General features: G+C 50.2%; 1 protein-coding gene across 1 annotated transcript; it reads left to right on the top strand.

Moving 5' to 3' along the window:
- Window positions 1–8,701: 8,701 nt before the first annotated feature.
- Window positions 8,702–9,817, top strand: POU3F1 (POU class 3 homeobox 1; the record flags this gene model as incomplete). The annotated part of the gene is made up of 1 exon (XM_083879348.1): window positions 8,702–9,817. One exon carries the CDS (start codon window positions 8,702–8,704, stop codon window positions 9,815–9,817), a length of 1,116 nt encoding a protein of 371 aa, XP_083735474.1.
- Window positions 9,818–27,410: the final 17,593 nt, after the last annotated feature.

Raw genomic sequence — 27,410 nt, forward strand, 5'->3', positions numbered from 1 at the left:
TTGGCTTCTACGTCTCCTGCAGGAAAGAGTTAATGAAGGCAAAGCTTGTCTGGCCAAGGGGCTGGTGTGGCTCCTGTAGAGCTGTGACTCACAGCTGGAACTCCCTGCCAGAGCACTGAGCAGGCTCCTCATCCTCATCTCATCCTCATCCGCATCTTCATCCTCATCCTCATCCTCATCCTCATCCTCATCCTCATCCTCAGCTTCATCCTCATCCTCATCCTCAGCCTCAGCCTCATCCTCATCCTCATCCTCAGCTTCATCCCCATCCTCATCCTCATCCCAATCCTTGTCCTCATCCTCATCCTCATCCCCATCCCCATCCCCATCCTCATCCCCATCTCCATCCTCATCCTCATCTCATCCTCATCCTCATCTTCATCCTCATCCTCATCCTCATCCTCATCCCCATCCTCATCCTCATCCCCATCCTCATCCCAATCCTCATCCTCATCCTCATCCTCATCCTCATCCTCATCCTCATCCTCATCCCCATCCTCATCCCCATCCTCATCCTCATCTCATCCTCATCCCCATCCTCATCTCATCCTCATCCTCATCCCCATCCTCATCCCCATCCCCATCCCCATCCCCATCCTCATCCTCATCTCATCCTCATCCCCATCCTCATCCTCATCCTCAGCTCCTCATCCTCATCCTCATCCTCATCTCATCCCCATCCTCATCTCATCCTCATCCTCATCCTCATCCCCATCCTCATCCCCATCCTCAGCCTCATCTTCATCCTCATCTTCCTCCTGTGGATTTGTCCAGAGAGTGGCTGTAAGTCCCTTTCCAGCCCCTGCTCTCCCCACTCACTTCAATCCTGTTTATTTGCATTTTGTCTTCCAGGTAAGACCCTACATGTTTTTGATGTTTCCACGGTGCTGACCCCCCCATAAGGAAGTCCAGGTTAATAAAACTATTTAAATGATTAACAAAATGGCCAAAGGGAGGGCAGAAACCTGCAGGCTGCTGAAGAGCAACACACAAAGAGAAGTTACTCTGTGAGCTGGTCAAAGATGAGCCTCAGAACTGGCCAGGTTTGATATTGTCATCACTGAGCTTGGCTCAAAAAGAGATGAATTATATCACTTTAAATCCATACTGGCAAAGCATAAATATATAGATCAGCACCAATACAGCAGATCAAAGCCTGAGGTGGAGTGTTTAAACAAGGCATAATTTGTAGTAACAACAAAATTACAGGGATTCATCCCTTCATCTCCCAACACTTGGCACAAAGAAAATTTCTGCCTCCCTGGTTTTTCTGTATCTGTACAGAAAATCTGCACATCTTTGGGAAGCCAAGCTGGGGAGTGTGGCCTGTCAATATGGAGAGAGAGCTCTGGAACTGTGCATCATCAGAGGAATCAGTGTGAATAAAGGAACACCCATGTCCTACACCAAATATGATTGAAAAATGTGAAAATGAACCATTCTCTGTACAATTCCCCTTCCTCAGCAATGGCTCTTTGCAGATTGCTGCAGAGGGACAAGCACAAGAGAGTTCCTGAGATCCTGTAGCTGCTTCTGCTCCATATTTGAGCTGATATTAAATTGACAGGATCAAGTGATGCCACAACCAAGACACTTTTACCTGCTGGAGGCACAACCTTTCCTGCTGAACCCTTACCAAACTCACCCCCAGCTCTTATCTGTTCCAAAGTATTTATTCGTGTGGTTGCTTTATGTAAACTGCAAAAATGGAAAGCAAAAAAACTTCATTATTAAGGTGGAACTGAGCTGGGAACACAGAGAGGGAAATTCCCAACCTCCTGTGTTATTTTGGGAAGAAACACTCAGTGCCTCAGGCAGCTGGTGCTGAGCCCTCCTGTTACCCCTGACCTCACTCAGGAATGAGTCTGGGTTTAAGGTGAATTTTTTTTTTCTGGCCTTTATGCAGAGAGAAGAGGGACTTCCCCAGGATGAGGAGAGCAGAGCTCTGCAGGGGTGGTGTCGTGGTTTGAAAGCAAAACGAGTGAGAGGCTCCAAGTCAGAAATATAATTTAATAAGAAGAAAGGTAAAAAGGTAAAAATAAAATAAATGCAATAACACAAAAGAGCACTGACAGAGTCAGAACACAGCCTGAGCAGGGTGGTGGGAGCAGTCCAGGTGAGGGGCTCTTCCTGAAGCAGTGATCCCACAGAAAGGTCTGGGAGCTCTGCTCCTCTGGGAATCCAGTGGCTCAGGGCTGCTTGTCCTGTCCCAAATCCCAGATTCTCTCCAGGTGGGAATGCTTGGCTCCTCCCCCTGGGCATTGGGAGCATCTCCCAATGGGATGAGGAGTCGTGCAGTGGCTCCTTGATGGCCCATTAAACAGAGAGAGCTCCTGGAGGGAGTTCCCTGTGAGTCCTGGGCAAGGCATTGATGGGCCATGAGCAGAAGAGCCCAAAGGAGGGGCCTGGGAAAACACTGCCCCACCTGGTTCCAACAGCTCATGGGGATGGGGATGGAATAAATACTTTGTGCACATCCTACACCACAACCCAGGACAGGTGGCAGGGAGGGACACCAACAGCAGCAAAGGAGAGGAGGGGACACTGAGCCCTGCCCTACCCCAGCAAAGCAGAAAAATCCCATTTGGCTTTTGGAGAAGAGCTGGGCAAGAAGGTGCACAGCAGCTTTCACCTTCTTTTCTGCCCTCAGCACCACCACAGCTGGATGATGACCACACAGGAACTCTGGGCAAAGATGAGTTTTGTGCACACAAAAAACTCTACAGCACTCGAGTGCTGGCATTCATTGAGGGTAAATACCAATATTCCTGTGTTTCTCTGTGCTCATTTATATTATAGACACTAATCGAAGGGTTTGAAGCAAAAGACACACAGAGAATTCAGAATGGATGGGCAGCAAATGTATTTCTCTAAAGCTGGAAATTTAATCTGTTTTCCCTTTTCTTACTTTTACTGCATCCAATATAGATTTTACCCAACCACCAGAATTGCAAAACTCAGGGTTTCACCAGACAAGGCTCGTAACATTTTGTTCCCAAGCAATGGGTAGTTGCAAAGACAAGATAAAATTACAGAAGGGAAGAAATCAAGTCTCCAAAATTCACACTTCTGAATAATCAGCTTTTCAGAAGCAGCTTGTTTTCCACGGGAAAGAACAGCTTTTTTTTTTAAATTCAAACCCTTCAGCAACATTAACATTCATACCTCTTATCTCAAGGACAGCACCTCGACGGCAAAATGCCACATCCATCACATGGGAATATCAGCAACTGTCCAGCCATCTCGAGGAGGAATAAAGTGCACAACCCACCAGCTCCATGTCCTACTTGCCTTCTAAAGCTGCCACACACATCTCAAAACACGAGCAGGACTGGTTTTGTTTCATTATGGCACTTCCTGGGCACCCAGAATGAACCAATGTCCTGGGTTGCAGTGTAGGATGTGCACACAGTATTTATTCCATCCCCATCCCCATGAGCTGTTGGAACCAGGTGGGGCAGTGTTTTCCCAGGCCCCTCCTTTGGGCTCTTCTGCTCATGGCCCATCAATGCCTTGCCCAGGACTCACAGGGAACTCCCTCCAGGAGCTCTCTCTGTTTAATGGGCCATCAAGGAGCCACTGCACGACTCCTCATCCCATTGGGAGATGCTCCCAATGCCCAGGGGGAGGAGCCAAGCATTCCCACCTGGAGAGAATCTGGCATTTGGGACAGGACAAGCAGCCCTGAGCCACTGGATTCCCAGAGGAGCAGAGCTCCCAGACCTTTCTGTGGGATCACTGCTTCAGGAAGAGCCCCTCACCTGGACTGCTCCCACCACCCTGCTCAGGGTGTGTTCTGACCCTGTCAATGCTCTTTTGTGTTATTGCTTTCATTTTATTTTATTTTTACCTTTTTACCTTTCTTCTTATTAAATTGCATTTCCGACTTGGAGCCTCTCACTGGTTTTGCTTTCAAACCACGACAACCAATATTATATCTGTGCAGAGAGACACAATGCAGAGAGAGAGACACTGCAGTGCCACTCACGTGCCCCAAGCCACGCAGAGCCACTTGTGGAGATGGGCAAGTGCATGTTTTCATCTCTGTGCACATGCACAAACCCTGCTGGAGGTGGGGAGAGGTGAGGAGAGCTGGTGGGTTATCCCTGCCTCCTCCTGCGTGTGATAATCCCGAAGGCTGCGGTGTGTGTTGGTGGATGTGTGTGTACATCATTTTTTTTTCCCCCTTTGTTTTGTTTATTACTTTTGATCCCCTGGGGCATATCTCTGAGCTGAAGAAACTTGAGAGCTGATATAGCTTTTTAAAGTGGGGATTATGTAAATGCATATTATGGGGCTTTCATAAATAGGGATTATTTGTCGACTACATTCGAGCGCTTCCTTTGGAGCCATTAAGGTCTGTTGTGTAAACAGGAATTTAGTGACTGCCTAATCTAAATTTCATTGATTCAATAAAAGATCACAAGAGCTTTTTTTTTTTTTTTTTGCATTCATTTTGGTCTCATGAGAACATATTTCTGGACAATTTTCAAATAATTACAGGACTGTATATGACTACAGCTAATCACAGTGAGCATACAGATTTGTATTAACTGTTCTCTGTGATTTATTCTCTAGTTCCCTTCCTCTCTTGTTTTATGGCTAAATGCACTGTTGTCCCAGCCACTAACTTGTTAACAAGTTAGGAATTCTGCATGTTTAGATGAGCAAGGCAAAAATAAAATTTTGATTTTGCCAAAAGGTGTAGCCAACCCAAAAATTGTAAAAATTTCTTATCTGTGCTCCTCAATGTCCTAGATGAAAGACATTTAGGCAATGTGCTAAAAATGCTGGGAAATGCTGCCTCTTCTCAGGGCAGTTTCACACTTACAGGCAGATTCTGCTTGGAGAATTGACTCTTGGTCTCTTCTCAGAACAGGTAATGTTGGTGTCTTGGTGCAGAAATGGTGCAGAGCCCCTGCTCCAGTGTCCCATCCAAATGTTCCAACTGGTGTCTAGGATGGGCCCTGAGGCTGTTTTACACCACAGTGACACAGACTCTGAACTCCAGAGGGCTGAAAATGACTCTTTTATTTTTGGGATATGTCTCCTTTATATACTATTTTACACAGATCAATGTGATTGGTGACAAAACAAAAACCTCTTCACTCCCATTGGTCAGAGCAGAGGGACATCAAGAAGAAGCCCCTCCTAGGAAAAGGAATGAATAACAAAGGTACAGTTACAAAAACATGTCTCTTGTTTACAGAAAATTCCCTGAAAATGACTCTTTTCCTCTTGGGATGTGTCTCCTTTATATATTATTTTACACTGACCAATCTGATTGGTGACAAAAGACAAACTCTTCCAATCGGTCGGACCAGAGGGACATCAAGAAGTCCCTCCTAGGGAAAGGAATGAAAAACATAGGTACAGTTACAAAAACATGTTTCTTGTTTACAGAAAATTCTCTGAGAAAAGAATTTCAGAAAACTAAAACATCTCATATGGTCCGTCAGGCACCAAACCAGGGCTCCAGGGCCCAGCCAGCAGCAGCAGCTCCTCACTCAGTGCAGGTGGCCCAGAGGTGAGGCAGTTTCCCTGGGATGTCCAGACAGGACACAGCTCCTCCTCACTCTCATCCCAATCCCTCCTGAGCCTCCTCCCCATTCCCTGGGGCTGCCCAGGGCAGCAGAGCACACTCTGCAATCACAGCAGCTCCCTGGCTGTGCACAGCACTCCCAGCCCTGCCCCTCCGTGCTGAGCCTCCTCGTTATTTCAGTCCTCCCACCAAGCCTCGGATCCAGCTGCATTAGGCAGGTTCTGATGCTGTCACAGTCACACAGAGAATGAATCATATCGAACATTGCCCATGGGGTTGTTTATTCCTCGAGCAGGGAGAGGACTGCATGCCAATATCCCTGGCAAGGCTTAATGAAGGAACTCGCTTTTGCTAGGAAACCTGGATGCCCTCCTACAGGGATCTTGCTGGATGGTATGGGCTCTGAAAAGCTAGGTAAAAAATGAGAATAGATATAATAAAAATTATTTAAAGTAAAAAAGGAAAGGGAAGACACTTTAGGCGTTTTCAAAATAATGAAATCTTAGCAGGGTCTTTCAAGCTGTGCAGCTCCTCAGTCCCAGATCTCAGTGGAGAAAGGGAGAGCAGGGGTTCAAATATGCAGGTCTGGCTCTTGAAGTGCTTATACAGGCATTTTAATCCTTCCTGTCCACTCAGGGTCAGCACCCTCTCCTGTGCTTTCATCTCCTTCATGTTGTTTAATAAAAGAGATAACTTTGCCACCTGGCTCTGACTTGTGGAGCTGGGGATCACTGAGAGAGGAGTTCAGTTGGACTTTCACATCTTCCTCTGCTGTTTCGCTGCTCCTGGTTTTTAAACTGTCCTTCCATTAAACAGAACAAGCCCAAAGCACAAAACCCATTTGATCAAACATAAATAAACCAGCAGTGCTGTGTAAACAGTCTGTGATGGGGACCTCAGTTATCACACACACAATGTGTTTCCTCCTTTGGTAATTTCTGAAACACATCGAACACATGAAAGTTTGAAATGCAATCCAGTCCTCGGCCTTTTGGAAATGATTCATTCTATTAATGATTTACTGATTTAGACGTAGCTTATTTTGCATAAAGTTAGAGCTGGGCACATTTATTCATTGCGATTCCCTTAAAAACGGATATAAATATCAAAAGCAATTGGCTACCAAAAAATTTTAATATTATAGCACTGCATCATGGAGAGTTGACATGAATATGAGTCTAGGGTTGGGAAAAAACACACAGAAAATGCTTAAGCAAGTATGATATTTTACAGCGTGCCACTGAATCATCTGAAAGGCTTCTATTCATTACAAACGTATGCAGCGTGTGCAGAGGATTCCTCAGGAAAACAAGGAGGATAAATTATTCTCCTAATGAAATATGCACCGTGATCTATGGGAACCCATGTTTCCTACAAAGTCCAGCCTTTCTCTAGGGCTGAAAGGAGACACACTGGGATCAGTGCAAGGAACTAATTACACAAAATGCACATGTTTAGTCCCAAACTTGTCCCCAAAGAGAGTGGATGGCTGAAGCTGCCAGCAGCAAGGTGTGTCACTCTCCAAGCTGCTCTTTCCATGATCCAGCGAGGTCCAGCAGCTCCCCAGTCCCTTGATGGGATGCTGAGCTCTCAGCATGGACCAGCACCAGCCCTGTGGCTGCCAAAAGGGCTGGGAAGTGCCACCCGCCCACTGCAAAGCCTGGAGGAGGAGCTGGACCTTCCCCAGCCCTGTGTGATCCCAGCCAGGAGGAGGGTCAGAGTGAGGGTCACAGGGTGGTTGTGGGCAGCATTTTCACCATCAGTGCCACCAGGACAAGGTGGCAGGGAAGGCAGAGGTGGGCACTGTGCTGTGTCCCAGTGTGGGGTGTCACAGCAGCCCTGCTTGGTCCCCACAAACCCCAAAACCAAATCTGATCCTTCTGTCTGCTGGTTCCAATAGTCCCAGCATGGGACTGGAGAAGCCAAGTCCAAAGAAGACCGAAATGACAAAGTGCCTCCAACGCACAGGGAAGGGATGTGGCTCCTGACAAAAAGCCCTTCAGGAGGCTCAGTTAATATCCTCAAGAGCAGCAGGGAAGGGAAGGGAAGGGAAGGGAAGGGAAGGGAAGGGAAGGGAAGGGAAGGGAAGGGAAGGGAAGGGAAGGGAAGGGAAGGGAAGGGAAGGGAAGGGAAGGGAAGGGAAGGGAAGGGAAGGGAAGGGAAGGGAAGGGAAGGGAAGGGAAGGGAAGGGAAGGGAAGGGAAGGGAAGGGAAGGGAAGGGAAGGGAAGGGAAGGGAAGGGAAGGGAAGGGAAGGGAAGGGAAGGGAAGGCGCCCTGCCCAGCCGAGGGGAGGCCTGGCCGTGTGTGCGGCCATTGACATGTCACACTCGTACACGTATTGATCCGGCGGTCCATTGTTCACCCGAGCCCTTGGCAAAGGTCACTCTCTCTGCTCCCGTCTTACAGACACAGCACAGAGACAGAGATTAATTTTTAGGAGTGATGAATGTTCCCGGTGCCCTCCCTGATCCGCTTTGGGCCTGGAGCCCCAGATGAAGTCTGGAGCTTAATTAAGGCATCCTTTGCCCCTTTCCCAGCACTGCCAGACAGGTCTGCTTCTTGTTGTCCTTGTCTTTTCCCACAAATTCCTCCACCCTTTATCCTGTGCCAGCCCTCAAACCGGCTCACAGACTTGCCTCTGAGGCAGCATCCAGGACCCACATTTCCCATGACGCCCAGACAATCCCAGATCCTCATTCCTTTGCCCTCGCTGCGTTAACCTACGGAGCGTTTAGGAAGGAAACGAGCTCCAAGTTCACCAAAAAGCTCAATCACGACTTTTAACGTCGCGAGTCAGTCTCAATTACCGGTGGCTAAGCAGCAGCGGCACACAGGAGCTGCGGGAGCGCTGGTTCCCCACCTGCCGCCGCTTCCCCAAAATCCGCCGGGCAGCGACTCCACGCCGCCCCCGCTCCCGGCCCGGCCGGGCATGAATGAACCGCGCTCCACCAATCACCGCCCGCTCCGCCGCGGGCCGCCCCGCCCCTTTTCCCCCACCGGCCAATCCCGCGGGTTATCTCCCCTCCCCTTCTCCACCGTCCAATAGCGGTGCGGGGCGCGCCTCCCGCGGCGGGCGGGCTGGCCAATGGGAGCGCGGGGGCGTGGCGGGCGCGGGCGCGCGGGTGTAAAGCGCGGCGCGGGCGGCGCGGCGCACTCGCCATGGCCGCCGCCGCTCAGTACCTGCCGCGCTCCGCCGCGCTCATGCACCCCGACGGCGACCGCCTGCACCAGGGCACCACGTACCGCGAGGTGCAGAAGATGATGCACCACGAGTACCTGCAGGGCCTGGCCCCCGCCGCCGGGCACGCCGTGGGGCTGGCGCATCACCACCAGTGGCTGCCCAGCGCGGGCACGGACTGGGGCAGCGGTGGAGGCGGCGGGGGCGCGCACCTTCCGCCGGCCGAGCACGCTAAGGGCGGCCCTCCGGGGCCTCGCGAAGAGCTGTCGGCCGCTTTCCACCACCGGCAGCACCTTGTGCACCAGGCGGCGGCGGGCGGCGCGGCGGGCGGGTGGGCTCAGGGCGGCGCGCATCACTTACCGCCCATGTCCCCGCCGTCGGGGCAGCCGCTGCTCTACGCGCAGCCCTACGCGGGGCTCAACGGGATGCTGGGCCCGCCCGCCCCGGCGCTGCACCACGGGCTGCGCGACCCGCTGGGCGCGGAGGAGGCGGCGGGGCACGAATTGGCCGCTTCTCCTCCGCCCCTGGGGCCGCCGGAGCCGTCGGACGAGGACGCGCCCAGCTCCGATGACCTGGAGCAGTTCGCCAAGCAGTTCAAACAGAGGAGGATCAAGCTGGGCTTCACCCAGGCCGACGTGGGGCTGGCGCTGGGCACCCTGTACGGGAACGTCTTCTCTCAAACCACCATCTGCCGGTTCGAGGCGCTGCAGCTCAGCTTCAAAAACATGTGCAAGCTCAAACCGCTGCTCAACAAGTGGCTGGAGGAGACGGACTCCAGCACGGGCAGCCCCACCAACCTGGACAAGATCGCGGCGCAGGGCAGGAAGAGGAAGAAGCGCACCTCCATCGAGGTGGGCGTTAAGGGAGCCCTGGAGAATCATTTCCTCAAGTGCCCCAAGCCCTCGGCGCACGAAATCACCTCCCTGGCGGACTCGCTGCAGCTGGAGAAGGAGGTGGTGCGGGTGTGGTTCTGCAATAGGCGGCAGAAGGAGAAGAGGATGACGCCGGCGGGGCTCCCGCACCCCCCCATGGAGGACGTTTACGCACAGGCGGATAATTCTCCTCTGCACCAGGCGCTGCCCGGGGCCGTGCACTGACTGTCCCCACGGGGCACCGGGGGGATGTGTTTTAATTTATTCTCAGACTTGGCCCCGGCCCCCCTCCCCGCCCTGAGCTCTTTATTTATATATATATATTTTTTTTTCGCCCCCCCCGCCGGAGCCGCCGCAGCAGTAGCCAAAGGTTTGCTATAAATCTCTAATTTATTCCCTATTCTTCGCGCGGCCGGGTTTGGTCCATCCCGTTCTGCCCGGACCGGGGGGACGCTTCGGAAAAAAAAAAAAAAAAAAACAACCCACAACAAAAAAAAACAATATTTCCCGGCCCGTCTCTCTATTATTTATTTCTAACCGCGCCCTCCTATTGGTGGGTTCAATCCGGTCCGTTCCCTTGGGGTTTTCGGTTTGTTTTTGTTTTATTTTTTTTTTTTTTTTTTTATTTTTTTTTTTTTTGTATCTCTTAATTTACAAAAAAAAAAAAACCAATGTAGACTGCGAGGGGTTCCGTTCCTATTTATGTTATAGTAAATATTTTATTACTTACATAAACCATTTACCCAGGAAAACCAAAACCGGTCTCGTGTGTCGTCTTTGCAGGCGGGGAGAAATCCCAATTACCGGTGGCCGGAGAGATCCATTTCTGGTGGCTTTTGAGACCTTGGGGATCCCCATTCCCGGTGGCTTTTGAGACCTTGGGGATCCCCATTCCCGGTGGCTTTTGAAACCTTGGGGATCCCCATTCCCGGTGGTTTTTGAGCTCTTGTGGATCCCCATTCCTGGTGCCCAGAGATCCGCATTCCCGGTGGCTTTTGAAACCTTTGGCAGCTCCATTTCTGGTGACTGGAGATCCCCATTCCCGGTGGCTTTTGAGCTCTTGTGGATCCCCATTCCCAGTGGTTTTTGAGACCTTGGAGATCCCCATTCCCAGTGGTTTTTGAGACCTTGGAGATCCCCATTCCCAGTGCCTGGAGATCCCCATTCCCAGTGGCTTTTAAGCCCTTGGGGATTCCCCATTCCCAGTGGCTTTTGAGAACTTAGGGATCCCCATTCCCAGTGGCCGGAGATCCCCATTCCCGGTGGCTTTTGAGACCTTGGGGATCCCCTTTCCCGGTGGCTGGAGATCTCTGTTCCCAGTGGCTTTTGAGCCTCTGGGGATCCCCATTCCCGGTGGCTTTTAAGCCCTTTGGGATCCCCTTTCCCGGTGGCTTTTGAGCCTTTTGGGCTCCCCGTTCCCTTTTCCCGGCTCTTTGGGCTGAGCCGCTCATCCCTCTGGAGGATGCTCTGCCCCGCATCCCCCGCACCTTCCCCGCTGTTTTTATTTTTACTGCTCCGCAGGGAACTCTCTGCAGTGTGAAAAACAACCCGCAGGTAACTTTTCTCCCACATCTGGCAGGGGATAATCCATGCACACTGAAATTTCACTCTATTCAAACATCACTCTTGGTTTTTTCTGTTCTCCCCAGTTTTCTTTTCGTGCTTATACCAAGAAAAGCCGAAAATACAGAATTTTTTTTTTGCATTCTCAGCTCTTGGAGGAAGAATAATCTTGTATTTCTACTTTAAACTTTCTCTTGCAGCACCAAGGAAAGTCGTGTGTGAGGATTTTTTGCCTTTGCAGGTCCTTGGATTCCTTTTTTGTGTGTGTTGGGAGAACTTTTGATTCCCTTTTGATCCCCTCATCCAGAGCTCTTGCACTGATTAAATACTTGGTGGTAAAGGAGCAAATTCTTTTTAGTTGGCAGAGGATTTACTGATATTCTCAGATATCTGATGGTTCCCCCCACTTTATTCAGCACAAATTATGTGCTGAGAAAACAGAAGCTTTAAAGAGGATTTTTCTAGTGAAAGCGCTGCATTGTGCATTGCAATTGGTGTATAATAATTCTTTTTTAATATATATATATAAAAAAATTCCTAACACGCCAAATGTAACTTACTCTTGAAAATTTATACTTGAAAATTCTTGTCTTCCTTGCAGTTTGATTTATTTATTTTTTTTTTTTTTTTTTTTGGTTGCATTTTGTGCCTTTGGTGGGGTTGTGTATATTACTTGTCTAAGCAATGTCACATTTGCCATGGATAATGTTATAATTTATTGCATTTTTCAATGTTTCTGATAATGTAGCTATTCTTACATCAGCTAACACAAAACTATCAAGTTCTCATTCCAAAATCCCAGTAAACTGATTTTTGAGATATTTTAAAATAAAGTCACTTTGAGCAGTTATTGAATCAAATACTCTGTAAAGAAATGGTTCACTTTGTGATGAAAACAAGGCAGTGAATGCTGCGGGTCAGGGCATTAATAACTTCCCTTGGCATGCAGAGCATAAAACAGAATTCTCACTTAGAGGGTTTAATGTGCAGTGTGTGTTCTGTCTGCTTTAGTTTCCTTTTTTTGTAATGAGTGTTTTTTATAGAAGAGCTGAGAATGGTAGGACTGTTGTGGAGATCCTGAATTCAAAAAGTTTTGCCATTTTTACTGAATATTTACTAATTTCTGAATAAGTGACCGCATGTAGTAGCTTAGATACATTCCAGTAAAAAAGTAAAGGATGAGGATGATTGAAGGGTTTGAGTCAATGTATCATGACAGGATTTAAATTAATTTTCCAACTCTGAGAATCTGTCTTGAGCTGTTACCTCGTGTGTTCCCCACACTTGTACCATTGTTTTTTAGTGTTTTGTCGTGCTGTAATTGCAGCCTTTGCTTAAGAATTTCTATGTGACAGCCAGGCTTTGAGGGAAGGAGAAAAAAAATCAAAACTGAACAAAAGAGAGGGGTGGTCTTTTTGTTTGCTTGTTCCTTAAAGAAAACAAACTCTTTCTCACTGAATGTTTAATTGTGCTGATTTTCTATGGGAGGAGAAATTTCTTCTCCCTGCACTAACCTGGATGGCAAAGAGGATTTGTATCGATACTCGGAAGGGAAGGGTCACTTTTCACATTGGCTTCTCCTAATGGACGAGATGTGCAGTGAGTGCTGGGGAGGATGAGCACCCTTGGGTTGTTCACTGTGTCACATTGGATAAGGCACTGCATTAGCTCTTCTCGTGCTGTTGGAGCAGCAAAAATAAAATTCTCTCTGTAAATCTCCTTCCTGCGGTGCCGCAGCGCTCGGCCGTGCTAAAAATCAAATGCCCCAAAGGTTTGCCTGGCTTAGAAATGACTTGTTAGTTTTTCCTGGTCAGGGATTAAATAGCAATTATTGGAGAGGGACTTTTTTTTTTTTTTTTTTTTTTTTTTTTTTTTCCTTCTTTTTTGGTGGTTGTTTCTCACTAAGGTGAAACTCGTGCTGCTACATCAGTAGTAAAGCCAGGAAAGGTAGAGCTGTGGTGTTGCTGCATTAAAGAAAAGCAGATGTACAAATACTTATTTAACAAATAAGAATGGTAAACAAACAAAGTAGGAAGTGTAGATAAAGAACAGGAGCACAGCAGTGCAGTTTAACAGGGGTTTAGGTCTGTGCTGATGGGAAATCTTTGCTCTGAGCAGTGCCTGGCCCCAGCAGATGCCCTTCAGAGCATCCAGGCTCTGCTTAGTCCCTTTGCACTTGGGGCAGGTGTCATCCATCACCAGGGACTGGGATGATCTGCTGGCCTTGCCCAGAGGGGCTGCTGGCCCAGGGTTCACACCTCAGGCTGCTGAGCAGAGCTGAGGTGGATCTTTGGGCAGATGGGGCAGTTGGTACCAAGTGAATCCAGCCCTGGTGTGGGCTCAGCCCTTCTCATGCTCAGAGATGGGTGTGAGCTGTGCTGGGCCACTCTTTGCCCAGGCTGAGAGCCTTTCTGTGTGCCCCAGGGACATGTCTGTGTGCCCCAGGGACATGTCTGTGTGCTCCAGGGACACGTTTGTGGGCTCCAGGGACATGTCTGTGTGCTCCAGGGACACAGGAGGACAGCTGTGCCTCCCAAATCCTGTCATCTCGCACATTGGCTTTTGGTAATTTCAGGGCATTGCTGTTTTCTGCAAGGCAGACAATATTCACCAGAGCATCACTTTTTCCCTTTTTACTTGTAAAAAGATGGGCAGTTGCAGATCAGCTTTAGGAGAAGGCTGTAATATTCCAGTGTTCAATCTCTTCCAGATATCTTGTCTTAGGCTGTTATTGCTGCCACTTGCAGGAGCAGGGAATGCTTGCTGTCTAACAACTGCAGAAGTGACTAGAGCACAGCAGTTTGCCTGGCGAGGCACAGTCGCTTGTAATTAGCAACGCTGTGTTCATCTGAACACTGAATTTCCACTGAATCTGGTCTCTTCTGAGGGCTGCCCAGCCAGAGCTGTGCCTGATCCCAGCACTGTGCTGCAGTGCAACTGGCCCCTAATGAGCCAAGGCAGCAGCTGAAACACTGTCATCTCTTTACATGAAAATCCAGAGCATCAGCAGTAACACTGTAGTTTTATTCCCAATTTTGCCCACTCCTGTTTGCTCTCTCCCCTGGAAGGAGAGATTTCAGTACCATCAGGTTAAGCAAATCTTGTCATTCTGTGCTAATGTCCTTTGCATATATTTTAATTTGATGCTAATTCTCCCGTTGGTTGTTTGGAGCTGGATCAACCCCTGAGACAGCTCAGAGTTGTCATTTCACAGGTACTGGAAGCAGACTTGGGTCCTGCCCCAGGGAAAAACTCCACAACTCTGGAATTACTTCTCCTTATCTGCCTTGTGTTTTTTTTCTTACAGCTGGGTTGTTTGGAAGGAGCATATCCTGGCTGGTGACTGGAGCTGGGAGCTCCCATGGGGGCTCTGCCTGCTGTTCCTTTTTCCTCTGGAGCAGACCAGCCCCAGCAGGGCCAGGAGCAAGCTGAGGTGGTGTGAGGGATGTTTTGGTTCTGTTTTAAAATGCTAAATGTCCATAGAGATGACAGTGTCTGGTCTTGCAGAGTTTAATATCATTGCTCAGGATGATGTACCAATGTACCTTCCTGAAATGGGCAGCTCCAAAAAAAAAACAGGTTTCCTGCAGGTTTCCAGCAGCCAGTACAGGGTGGGCTCTGAGCAGCAGCATCTCCCTGTGTGTGCCCACAGAGGAAACACACAGAGAAGGAGCTGGAGAAAGTCTCTCCTGGGAGCCACCACTGCGCTGTGCAGAGCTGATTTACGGGCACTCAGCTTTGCTCCCACTCGTGATTTGTTGCCAGTGCATGCCAAATTTTAAAGATGTTTCTTTATTTTCCTTTTTTTTCTCACCATTTTTTTCTGGATTCTGCCTGATCAAGGCATTTGTGCAGCATCCAGGACCTGTTTCCTTGTGGACATTCAGCTTCTCTCAGCTCCACAGGGGAAATCAATCAGCTCTCCATCACTCCACCAGACTCTCTAGGGCCAAAAAACTCTTATCAGTGTCTCTCTGCACATCTGTCCAGCAGCAGAGATGTGGCCAACTGCACTTCCTCAGGTGTTCTCTGTGCTGGAAGGGAGCTCTGCCAGCAGAAGTTCCCCCATTGCAGTCAGAGCTGAGACAGCCCAGTGTCTGTGCTGTGTGTGGGGACTGTGAGGCTGCAGAGGCTGGAGCTGTGTGATGCTGCACACAGCACGGAATGTGCATGGCACATCAGGCCTCATCAATATTTCATATTCCTTGATATGGCATTATTTTTTTGGTGTTGGGCAAATTGAGCCTTATTCCTTGTCAGCCTTGCAGAGGTTGCATTGTTTTCCTGGCTGAGAGTATTGCTGCAGTGAAGAATGCTTTTTGTGCCAAACTTTAAAGTTTTTTCTTTATTTTCCTTTTTTTTTTTCTCACCTTTTTTCTGGAGCATTCTGCCTGATCAAGGCATTTGTGCAGCATCCAGGATGCATTTCCTTGTGGACATTCAGCTTCTCTCAGCTCCACAGGGACAATCAATCCAATTCCATCACTCCACCAAACTCTCTAGGGCCAAAAAACTCTCAGCACTTACCCAGGATTTCCTACAGAAGGTTTCCAAGATGGTTTTTCTGTCATGGATGTCTCACTGAAACTGCTCAGCTCTCAGGAGCTGCACCCCAAACTGCTGTGCCCTTCGAAGTAACTCAGTGAACAAGTGCACAAAAAAAATCTTCTTGCAAATATCAAATATATGCACAAGAGGTGTTGGATGCTGCATGGAAATGGCAGCTCTGATGGGGAGCAGTGGAAGGTGTGAGAGAGGAAATGGGCAAATGGACATCTTTACATTTTATTGTATTTTTTGGAGTTGTCTGGGTGTGATTTTTTTGGTAAATCTTGGTTTTGGAGGGGGGGGTTTGTTTGGGCTTTTTGGGGCTTTTTTGTGGTTTTGTTTGGGGGTTTTTGTTTTATTTATTTGGGGTTTTTTTTTTGTTTGTTTGTTGTTGGTTGGGGTTTTGTTTGTTTGTTTGTTTGTTTGTTTTCCTTCTTCTTTTTGTTTTTTTTTTTTGTTTGTTTGTTTGTTTTTGTTTTTTTTTTTTTTTTTTTTTTTTTTTTTTTTTTTTTTTTTTTTTTTTTTTTGTTTTGTTTTTTTTGAGAAAATCTATCCTATGATTTTTATTACCTGGAGCTCACTGTATATCAGCACCTCTCAGCCACACTAAAGGCAATGCAACTGAGATTATGCTGCATCATAAATTCATAACCAGTCAAAAAACCTCTAGGAAATGAATTTACACATTTGCATCTTTCACAGAATAAAGAGTCAGACTGTTGCATTAGGTGTCTTTATATTTGGAGATGTTTTAAGTGAATCATTAGTTTTAAATTGGAGATGTTTTTTCAGTCATGAAAAACAGTCCAACAGAGGGATGGGAAATGAGGGAATTGTAATACACCAGGGTAATTTTGAGTTTTTAGGTTTTCCTCTAAAATGCTTTTACTCTCAGATCCCCTGTTCATTTTCTTAAGGACTGTGAGAAATATTCAGGAATTATTTTTTTTTCCCAGTGTTCTTACTTCTCGTGAAGTGATGTCATAACCCCTGACATCAAGTGATGTCATAAACCGTGACATTAAGGGTTAATTTACAGGGATGGCTGAGCCACCTCAGCAAAAAGAGCTGCAGGGGGATTTCTCAGTCTCTCTACTGGGAAGAGCATCTCCCTGTGCCCGGCTCGGGGCTGAGCTGCGGGGATGGAAAATCGCTGGGAATGGGAACGCTCCTGGTTCGGTAAAAGTGATCCTGATCCGGTAAAAGTGATCCTGATCCGGTAAAAGTGTTCCTGATCCGGTAAAAGTGTTCCTGATCCGGTAAAAGCGCTCCTGGTCTGGTAAAGGCGCTCCTGGTCCTCTAAAAGCGCTCCTGATGCAGTAAAAGTGTTCCTGGTCCGCTAAAAGTGTTCCTAATCTGGTAAAAGCGCTCCTGGTCTGGTAAAAGTGTTCCTGGTCCAGTAAAAGTGCTCCTGATCCAGTAAAAACGCTACTGATCTGGTAAAGGCGCTCCTGGTCCGGTAAAAGCGCTCCTGGTCCGGTAAAAGCGCTCCTGATCTGGTAAAAATGTTCTTGATGCGGTAAAAGCTCTCCAGATCTGGTAAAAGCTCTCCAGATCCGGTAAAAGCTCTCCAGATGCGGTAAAGGTGTTCCTGATCTGGTAAAAGCGCTCCTGATCCAGCAAAAACGCTACTGATCTGGTAAAAACGCTCCTGGTCCGGTAAAAGTGTTCCTGCTCCTCTAAAAGTGTTCCTGCTCCGGTAAAAGCGCTCCCGACCCTGTGGAGAGCAGGAAGGGCTGTTTGTTGAGGATAAGCGCTGTTTGAAGGGCATCACCCACCGCAGGAGCGCTCCCCATCACCCGGAGCCGCCGCTCATCCCGACAGGCGCATCCCCAGCGCCGTGTCCGCAGCTCAGCCCGGCTCACAGCAGCGCGGGGTTATTTTTACTCGCAGAGCTGGCTGGAGGAGCGATGACATGCCTGGGGTTTGGATATTGTCCCCTGCTTTATTCCTGCCAGGGTAGGGTCAGGATGCAGCTCGGATTTTCTTTTCTTCAGGACTGAGATGCACATTTTGGGAGCAAAGGGATGAAAACTGTCACCAAACCTGAGCTCACCTCCTCCCTCCCTTGTGCTCCACTCAGAGTCCAGCTCTGTGTTTGCACTGAAGCTCTGAGTGCCCAAACTTGGACCTGACACCTAAAACCTGCCTGTCCCAGAGCCCTGTGTGCTCTTCTCCATCCTCTGCCCCCAGCAGGGCTCCCTCCCTTGCAGCTTTGCTGGTGTTGGGAGCAGGCGCAGGTCAACGGAATTAAAAGGGAGAGAATTGAATCAATATCTGGAGTGTTTGATATTCTGCCTAGTGGAACACTTGTTATGTCTTTAATTACTATTTCTAAAAGCGCCGTGGGATGGAAAGCAAAAGGCAGAAATAAATAGCGAGGGGGGTGATCAATTGGGCGTGAAACCCTTGTTATTGATCACCTTTAACCTCTGCTTAAACTAATGACAGAGCTACCGTTTAACTGTCCCCAGGCACAAAGCACATCAATTGTCCAAGTGCCACATAAATCACGGTGGGCTGCGGCAGGATGGGGGTGGCCTGGGGAGGGCAGGGGACACTCCTGGGCTGCAGGGGACACTCCTGGGCTGCACCTGCTGCAGGTGTGCTCGGCTGAGCTGCACAAAAAGGAGAAATGTCAGTATTTCCCCTCCATGCCTCTTTCCTTATAGAGATAAAAGAAGATTTGTGCTGTTGAGGATCCCCTTGATGCCTGCTCCACTTGTCACTGCTGGGGCTGGGTGAGTTTGCAGGAGAGGACTCCAAACAACAATCCTGTGTCAGCAGGTGTTGGAAGCAGCAGAGTTTGGGGAGGCAGTGACATAAAATCATTTTTTTCCATGTGTCTTCAGCTGGCTGCCTGACTTGTCTGCCGTGCTGGAATTGCCTGTGCTGCGTGTTATAGGAGTAAAAAAAAAAAAAAAAGAGTAAAAATCAAGATGTGCAATGGGCAACAGAGTGAAGTCAGCACAGCCTTGCAGGATAACAACAATAATATTCATTAACATCCAATCTACAAATTATCCCTTGAAGCCCCAGCCTGGAGATTTGCCAATTTTCAAATACATGACAATGTTGTCTAATATGTTTCCAGCACAAGAGCATTTCCAAGGCTGTGCTGGATATGTGGCATCACAAAACCATCAGCTGAATGTCCTGCCGTGCACAGGGCAAGGGCTGGGCCTGCCTTTTGAGGGGGATGTTTATCTTCAAGACAGGATGCCTGCTCTGCAAATTCAGTTCCCCAAAGAATTAGGAGGTGATCTTTTTTCTTGATGTTTCCCTACTCTTGATGTGAAAGCAGAGGGTTTTTAGGGCAGCTTTCAAAAAGCTGTTTGTTCCCAGAGCTGTTTAGGAAGAAGCCTGGGGAGGAAAAGGGCAGAGGGGGTCTCATGGAGCAGGGTGTCTGTCTGTCCATCCCTCTTGGGACACTCTCAGGATCCCTCCTGTCTCTGCAGGAATGAGAAAAAGATCCTGCATGATGCTGAGCACACATTTGGCCCACTCCTGGCATGGCTGTGCACATCCCTGGAGAATTTTCTCAGGTTAATAAACATTTTACCTTCGTGCTGCTATTTGGAGGGTTTCTACTTGAAATCTTAAAAACCATTTGGGTGTCCTCATCCATCAGCCACTGGAAACATTATTGATAATACAATCATGCCTTTTTTGGTCACTCTGTTTCACTTTTTTTTTTTTTTTTTTTTTTTTCCCTGCTGAAGATCCTGTAATTTGTCACTGCTGGAACGCTGGGAGATGATTGGAATGTGCCCAGGTGCAGCACAGGCAGCCCAGGGAGGGGAGGCCTCTTGCATCCCTCTACACCCACACAGGTACAGCTGAGGGAAGCCTGACACAGCCCTGGGGGACAGCAGGTTTGACATCTCAAGCTCTGCTGTGGCCACACTGGGGTTCTGCATCCCCCTCTGAGATTTCATCATTTTGGGTGTGTGAAGCACCTTGTCCCCTCAGCTCTGGGTACTCACAGTGACCTGAATGATCTGTGGTTTCCCAGGTGTGACCCCAGTGACAGAACTGCTGCACTGTCCCCACAGCCTGCAGGGATGTGACTGCCCTGGGCAGCCTGTGCCAGGGTTGTGTTGACACAGGCACTGCTGCTGCTCCTCCATGAAGGAATAACCCATGGGTGCCATTAGCTCCCACTTTCTAGAGGCTTCTGGGAATCTCAGAGCAGAGGGACATCCCCAGAACCTGCACTGGGCCCTGTTTCTGCCGTGGAGGGCACCAGAGGCTGCAGTCCCTGCACAGTGAGCAGAGAGAGAGTCTCAGTGCTCAATAAAATCTCCTTCCATGTCAGTCCAGTCCAGAGGGGCAGAGCTCCCCACCGACAGCAGCTGCACCGAGAGCTTGGCATGGATTTGCATAGATGAAATGATTTCTCCTGCCATTCATTCAGTCTCTCTGTCTGCCAGCTTCCCTGCTCCTCTCTGGAATCTGGAGTCCACACAGGGAGCATTCAGCTGGCCACGAGCTCTTTACTGAGCCTTGCTTTGCACAGATGTCCCCAAGCAATGCCATGAATTGTTGCTCTATAGTCACTAAGCTGTTTGGGAAAACATTTCAGATAACTGTCCTACGCATTGGGGTGACTGAATTGATGGCATTTGAATGGTCAAAAAGATAGTGTGAATTGGAAACAATGCTGTCCCTGTCACAGGCAGCAGGAGAATTCCAGCTGGTATTTTCATTGTTAAGGATCAAACCCAGAGCACTGTGTGGCCTTAATACCTTGGAAGGGGCTGGAGAAATGCACAAACCAGCCTGTCACTTCCCCTTCTGGATTTTCCAAATGCCAGGGAAGGAATGCTTTTAAAATTGCCTTTCAGGGCTCCACAAGTGACACTGTAGCTTGGCTGTGGGGAGGGGAGGAAAGGGACAACACTCCTGGTAGTTGCCAGAGAACTTGTGATGGCCACCAAGTTTTGGAGCTCCCTCACCTTTTTGTGGGCAAGGAAACACCTCTGCCCACAAAGGTGAGAGCAAACAACCCATGCAGTGGCAGGGAACACTCCTGGAGGTGCTGGGCAGGCACAGGAGAGCTTTGCTGCTGCATCTGGGCTTGGCAGAGCACAGGCACCCTGACCATACATCACCCCAGCAATGGGCACTCGGGTAACACATTACAATAATACATCATTAGAGTGCTGTTGCCATGGTGATGGATTAGGGCAATACATCATCACATACCTCCCGTCCATGATGTATCACTGCAAACGTGGGTCCTGCAACAAGGACCACGGGGGAAGCCTTGTCTTTTGGCTGAAACTTCACCCTTCCCCTAAGGATAAAAAATCTGGGAGTAGTGGCTTCACTGAGGAGACACAGGGCAGGGGCTGGCCCCTTTCTCTTGAGCCTCTTTCCTGGGTGATTTGCTCCATGCTGAGCCTTGTGGTGTTTCCTGGGGGCCCAGTGCTGCTGGGCAGAGGGATGGGATCTGCCTCTGATCCCTGATCCTCTGATCTACCTGTGCCCTCATGCAGGGACTGCATCACCCTGAGGAAACTCCTCCTCTCCTGTTCCCCAGGCAGCCAAACCTGCTGGTTGCATTGGTGGTGCCCAGGCCTGTGGCAGATGAGACAGATGGACCCAAAAAAGAGCAGCCAAAGCTGATGCTGCTCACCTCCCCAGACCTGAGGGACCCTGGCTCTAGGTTGGAAAAAAAAACCCAAAAAGGTGAGCCCAGGAGAGGTTCCAGCCAGCTGGGTCCTCAGCATCCCTGGGGTCTTTGCAGCTCTTTTCAGCTCAGTGGGCTAAATAAATTGCTTCAGAGAGCAGATTGGGGAAGGAGGTTTCTTTAGCTGTAAACTATGTTGTGTGCATCAGATATAATTTGATTTTAATTATTGGACAAGAAAGCAGCGTGGTTAATAAAGTATGCACTGCCTTTTGCAGCGATGCCAGGCTTGAATTCCTAGAAAATGCAATCGAATCAGAAAGACCAGTGCAAGGTGAGCCAAGGCTGAGCATGTCTGGGCAGAGGATTGTAAACAGAGTCCCAGGAGAGATCCCCTGAACTCTGTGGTATCCCCTGGTCAGGATCACAGCAGAAAAGCAGTTTGTGGAGCTCATGCTGTTGTTGGGTGTGGAGATGCCCCAGCAGCCTGAGACAGAGCTGTGTGCCAGCTGCATCCAGGGACTTTTCAGCTGGGCTCCCTTGCCTGCTCTCGGGCACTCTCAGGGGCAAAGGTGCAGCTCCCCATTGTTTCTCCCCCTTTTTCCTGCACCTGGAGGAACCTCAGTGCCTGTCCCACTCCCTTGCAGGGCCCAGGGATGGGAGGATGCAGGTTCCCAGGCAGGCCTGGCTCACACACAGAACCTTGTGTTTGGGCAGCAGCTCTCTGGGCTCCCTTCCCAGCACTGTGGGCTGGTGGTTAGACCACTGAAGAGCCAGGCTGCCCCCACATCACCCTGCAGATGCACACTTCCTTCCCCTGAAATCCCTGTGGGAGCACAGCCTGCCCACTGAGGGCAGCAGGGCAAGAATAAGAGCTCGGTTGTGCAGACTCCAAGTATGAAATAAAACACCCTAGAATTGCCCTGCTGCTGGTTCCCCACGCTGTGAGACACTTTAGGAGGGCAAGGCCGTGTCTGCCCTCGATGCCAATGCTTTTAAGGGTTCAGCACAGTGCCCTGCTCCCCATCTAAGCCAAGGCTGCTTTTAGCTCCTCAATCAATGGGATTCAATTAAGTGATAACGTGAGCCTGTGGGCAGAGCAGTGATTGCTTATCCCTGGATCAGCAAATCCTCCCCAGGTAGTGCAGGGGGCTTGGTGTGCCCTGGGCAGGAGCTGGGCTGTGAAATCCTGCTGAAACCTCTCCTGGGAGAGAGGAGAGAGGAGCAGAGGTTCTGTGTGACAGCACAGCCCCAGGAGAGGCCGAGATAGGGTTATTTAAAGCGCTGTTTTCACTCTGTTCCCACCAGGAGGCTCGGGCAGCCCCACCCTGACACGTCTGGAAGGGTTTGAGGGAGGCTGGTGGGCATGGGAGAGAAGCAGAGCTGCCTCTGTCCCCTCTGCTCCCGGGCCAGGGGGAACCGCAGCGCTGCCAGCCCAGAGCCGGCTCTGGGGGATGTCACACATCACTAACCATCACTGTCACAAAGGACAGCGAAAGGTTATTTATCACAAAACAGCCCGGGCGGCGGGATTGCAGCGGCGGTGACATCTGCCTGGGCTGCGTCCCACGAGGGCTCGGGGGGCTCGAAGGGCTCAGGGGGCTCAAAGGCAACACTGTGGTGCCGCTCCCATCCCCTTTGCCATCCCAACACACCTGAGCCCCTGCAGCCCTGGACTGTGCCTGTGGCCGGCCTGGTGCCACCAGCCTGCAGCAGCACAAGGTTCCTCTCGCTTTCCCTGGTGCAATTAAAGCTCTGTGTGAGTGATGGTGTGTGCTCAGAGCAAGCCAGGCTTGGAGGGGCTGAGATTTCAGATCTGGAGTGTTGCTGAGCTCCTGAGCACACAGAGGGATTTGTGTGCTCCTGGGCTTGAGGAGCTGCTGTCCGTGCAGAGACAGGGGGCTCTTCATCTGCTGGGGCTGCAGGAAACTGTGTCTGTGCCCCTCTGTGACCTGCTGGGGATTTGAGGACAACGTTTTGCAAAACAAACCCAGGCAAGGTTATTAATTTTCAACGCAACACCAATGAGAAAACTGAGTCGCTGTTGAATTGTCAATGGTTTTCTGGTGGCTGCAGCAAAGAGATTTGTGTGCCACGCTCACCTGTGGCCTGGTGTGCCCGCTCTGCCTGCACAGGAGATGCACAGGTGCTGCACAGGTGCTGCACAGGTGATGCACAGGTGCTGCTGGAGCTGTGTGAGGCTGTGAGTGCTGGGCAGGAACCCCCAGTGCCTCAGAGCTGAGCTCAGGAGCAGCACCAGGGACAGGCACAGGAGCTCTGCTGGTGCTCCCCATGCCAGGGCTGTTCCCAGGGGAGCACTAAAGGCCTCAGGGATGCCCTCAGCACATCCCTGGCACAGCTGGGAAGTTTTGCATCCTCCAAAGCTGTCCTGACGCCGCAGTTCAAGGCAGAGCCCCAGTGCTGTACCCTCCCTCTGATTAGAGCCCTCAGAACAAACCTGCTGCTGCCTTTCCCAAGCTCTCGCCCCCACACTCTTTGCCATATAAATCACTATAATTAAAGTGTTTGGAAAATGCTTTGGGAGCCCAGACAAGCATCCCCACATGCTACACACCCAGCTTGGCAGGCCTGACTTCCTGCTGCACCCACCCTGCTGCCCCGGGCGCTGCATCCCTTCCCTCCCCAAAACAGCCAGCAGGACAGGAGAGAGGACCCAAGGATGTTCCCAGGCTGTGAACCTCCTCAGTGCCTGCCCAAGGCACTGCACAGAGCAGCCTCCCAAAGAGAGAGGGACAGGAGCCACCAGCAGCAAAGCCTGGATAAGGCTGTGAGGGGAGGTGGGTGCTGGAGGTGCTGGGGAATTGCTCACACCTTTCTCTGTCAGCAGTGGGACAACCAATGCTTTCTGTTGACTGCTGTAGAGAAATCTGGGGAGAAATCCACTTTGAGGGAGCATGGAGAGCATGGCAAACTCCACCTGGCTCTGGCCCTTCTGCTCATCCCAGGGCAATGAGCCCCTGGCCTGTCCATGGCCCCTTTCTCACCGACACAGAGGAGGCAGCAGAGCTGAGCCCTGGTGGAGCAGGCAGGGCTGGTGGGGCCCAGGCAGCAGGGCAGGGCTGCTCTGGGGACTGGCAGAGCCTGCTGGGATGGCCTGGGCACCAGGATGCAGCCCCAGCTTCCCCCTCCAGCACAGCTCTGCAGGGCAGGAGCAGGTCCCATCCTGCCCTAAACCGAGGCATGAGGAACACAAGGGCTCTTGGCCTGTCTTTTTAACTTGGAGCAGAACAGTCCTGCAGGAGCTGGTGTGAGCCACCACCTGGGGGAAAAAAAAAGTCATTTTTCAAGCCATGGGCAGCAACATCCATGAAACATTAATTTTTAACACCGAGCCCCTGGAGTGCAGATCAAAGCAACTGTGTGAAGAGGCAAAGGGAAGGAACAGAGCAGCAGGAGAGGAGACAGAGCTGCCTGAATGGGAGTGGCACAGGCAGGCAGCGACTCCCAGGAGCCCTGTGGATGTGGCCAGGCAGGCACAGTGGCCTGAGCAGAGCAGCTCCTGGCAGGGGGAGCCTTTAGGACACTGGTGTCCATGTGGCTCCTCTTGTCACCGTCCCTGAACCCACCACCCCTGGTGGCCTGGCCCCCTCCTGCCCTTCCTTCCTCCAGTGACCTCTGATGGTGTCCCCAGGCCCCTCATCCCCACCCTCTGAGCTCCACAATTCTCTGCCCAGACTCCACTCCTGCCTGTTCATCCTCCTCTCTCCCACTGTGCTCAGCTGCCACCAGCTGTGCCTCTGTGCCAGGAATATTTGAGTCACCTGGACTTTCCTGTTCCATTCCCAAGAGCCCTGCTGCTCCCTGGTGCCAGCACTGCTGGCCCTGCCAGGGTCACCCAAGTGCACCTTCCCACCCAACTGCAGCTGCTGGAGGGTGGGGAATGAGCCCTCCAGGCTCTCCCCAGGGTTCACCTCCAGAGCTGGGTCCCAGCTGCGCTCCAGCCCTGTGCTGGTGCCTGTGCTGAAGGCAGCACCTTTTGCTGCCCCAGGGGTGCAGCCCCAGCTGTTCCTCCCCAGCCCCTGCCCAGCTGCACCAAGGCCATTCCTGCATCCCCTGCTCCCCATCAATCGAAATCCTGGAAACTTAGATTTTAAGGCTTTAGACTATATATGGTCTAGAATATATATGGAGGATTTAGGGCGTTGTCTAAGTCCTTCTTCTTCATGGGTTTGGGTGGTTTTTTTTCTTATTGGGTGAAAGGGTCCAAATTGCTGACCATGGGTGGTCAGTTATGGCATCAAAAGTATAAATAATACAGGTGTCACCTCGTTATTGGGTGATTAGCTCTTAAATAGCCTTGGAAAGAGTATGACATCTCCATTTTCTACCTTGCTAGTCAGACCTCACAACTTGTCAGGCTGTAATATAGATAAGAATTAATAAACACTGAGTCCAAACACAAAACTGTGACTACTGTATATTAATCCTGGTTCTAACATGAAGAAAAAAAAAGATAAAGAAGCAACATTTTAATGGTGCCTCTGATGTGAGGAGAAACTCACGACCTTCAGTCCCCTCTGCTTTCCCAACAAGACTGAGATCCATCTACAAATGTCCACTGTGGGGATTTTGTGACCATGGGAAGCTCTGCTGTTTGCTGCCCCTAATTCCCCCTCAGCAGGGAGGGCCTGGCAGCCCTGCTCTCTGTGCAGACACAGCTCAGCCCTGCTCCCAGCTCCTGCTCAGCGTGCATTTTTACCTTTTAATGAAAGCCACTGAACTGCCTGAAGTTGCCTCTCGACTCCTCTCTGGGGCTCGGCTTGCCAAGAAATGATTGACGCATTTAATAGAGGCAGTGGGTGCAGAGGAATTTGGCAGGAGCCCAGGCTCATGATACACAAAGGATACTGCCGTTCCTGCTCGGGCTCTCTGAGCTCTGCTCTCTCAGAACACGCTGTCCTCTGCGGGGATGCTGCTCTCTGGCTGAGGAGCTGTGAGCTCAGGAGCTCTGGGAACAAGGCAGGGGTTGAGTTGTGGGATTGGGGAGAAGGTTTGGGGCAGGCAGGGCTGTGTGGGGCTGCAGGGCACAGCCCTGAGTGCAGGATGGAGGAGCCAAACCTCTCTCGGTGCCTTTTTGGTTGTCCCCACACTGGGGCTGATGTGCACAGCAGGTACTTGCCTGGTTTTGCACACACACACACACTCCTGTGTGAACCTGCACATGAAAAGAGTTTTTTTTTTTTTTTTTCCTTACATTTCCTGGAGAGAAACCCCCCTGCCTTGCATGGACTAGTTTGGGGCCAGCCCACACAGACTGCACTCAGCACACACACCTGTGCATGTGTGCTCACATTTGAGCTCCCCTGCACCTGTGGGTGTTCTCCCTGCTCCTGTCCCACCCCTGAGCACTGGCAGAGCCCTGTGGCTCCCACACAGCAGACAGGTGTCAGTCAGAGACAAACACATCCCTTGGCACTGGGGGAAGAGCTGCTGCAGCCTCCTCTTCACACAGGAGCACTGTGTCAGCCAACTCCAAGGTTTAGAGCAGCACAGTCTGAAGGCTTTTGTCTCTTCAGCCTTCTGGGAGGTATCAGAGAGTGACCCTTGGCCGTTTGCTCGGCTCAGGAGCAGAGTTAGGAACAAAGGCACAAAGCTGCCTGTCAGTCCCTGGCCATGGGGTCTGACCTCGGCTTAGCTTTGTTTGAAAGGCACCATGAAACCACCACTGAAATTACTAATGCCTCTCCCTTGGGTGTTTCCAGAGGGGCACCCATTCCTGGTGTCTCTGCAGAGTGATTTCCAGAATTGAATTCTTGTGTGTTCAATGTATACGCTGTTCATCCCCTGGAGCTTCCCTTCTCCTGCAGATAGAAAGGGCAATTTGTAGAGCTTACAAAAGGCTTATTAAAATATCATTGTGAAAGGGTGACATAAGCACCTGAACAGAAAAGAATAGGAAATATTTTTCTCATTAACCGGAGACTCAGATGTCTTGTTCCCTCTTCCTTGTGCCTTCTTTCCTATAGGAGGGTGACAGTCATATATTATCATGTGTGGAGAGAAAAGCCTCACTCCTTTGGAAGATTTCTGATTTCTGTGGAAGATTTCTGA

Source organism: Zosterops lateralis, assembly GCF_965231275.1.
Source record: "Zosterops lateralis genome assembly, chromosome: 28".
Lineage (NCBI taxonomy): Eukaryota > Metazoa > Chordata > Aves > Passeriformes > Zosteropidae > Zosterops > Zosterops lateralis.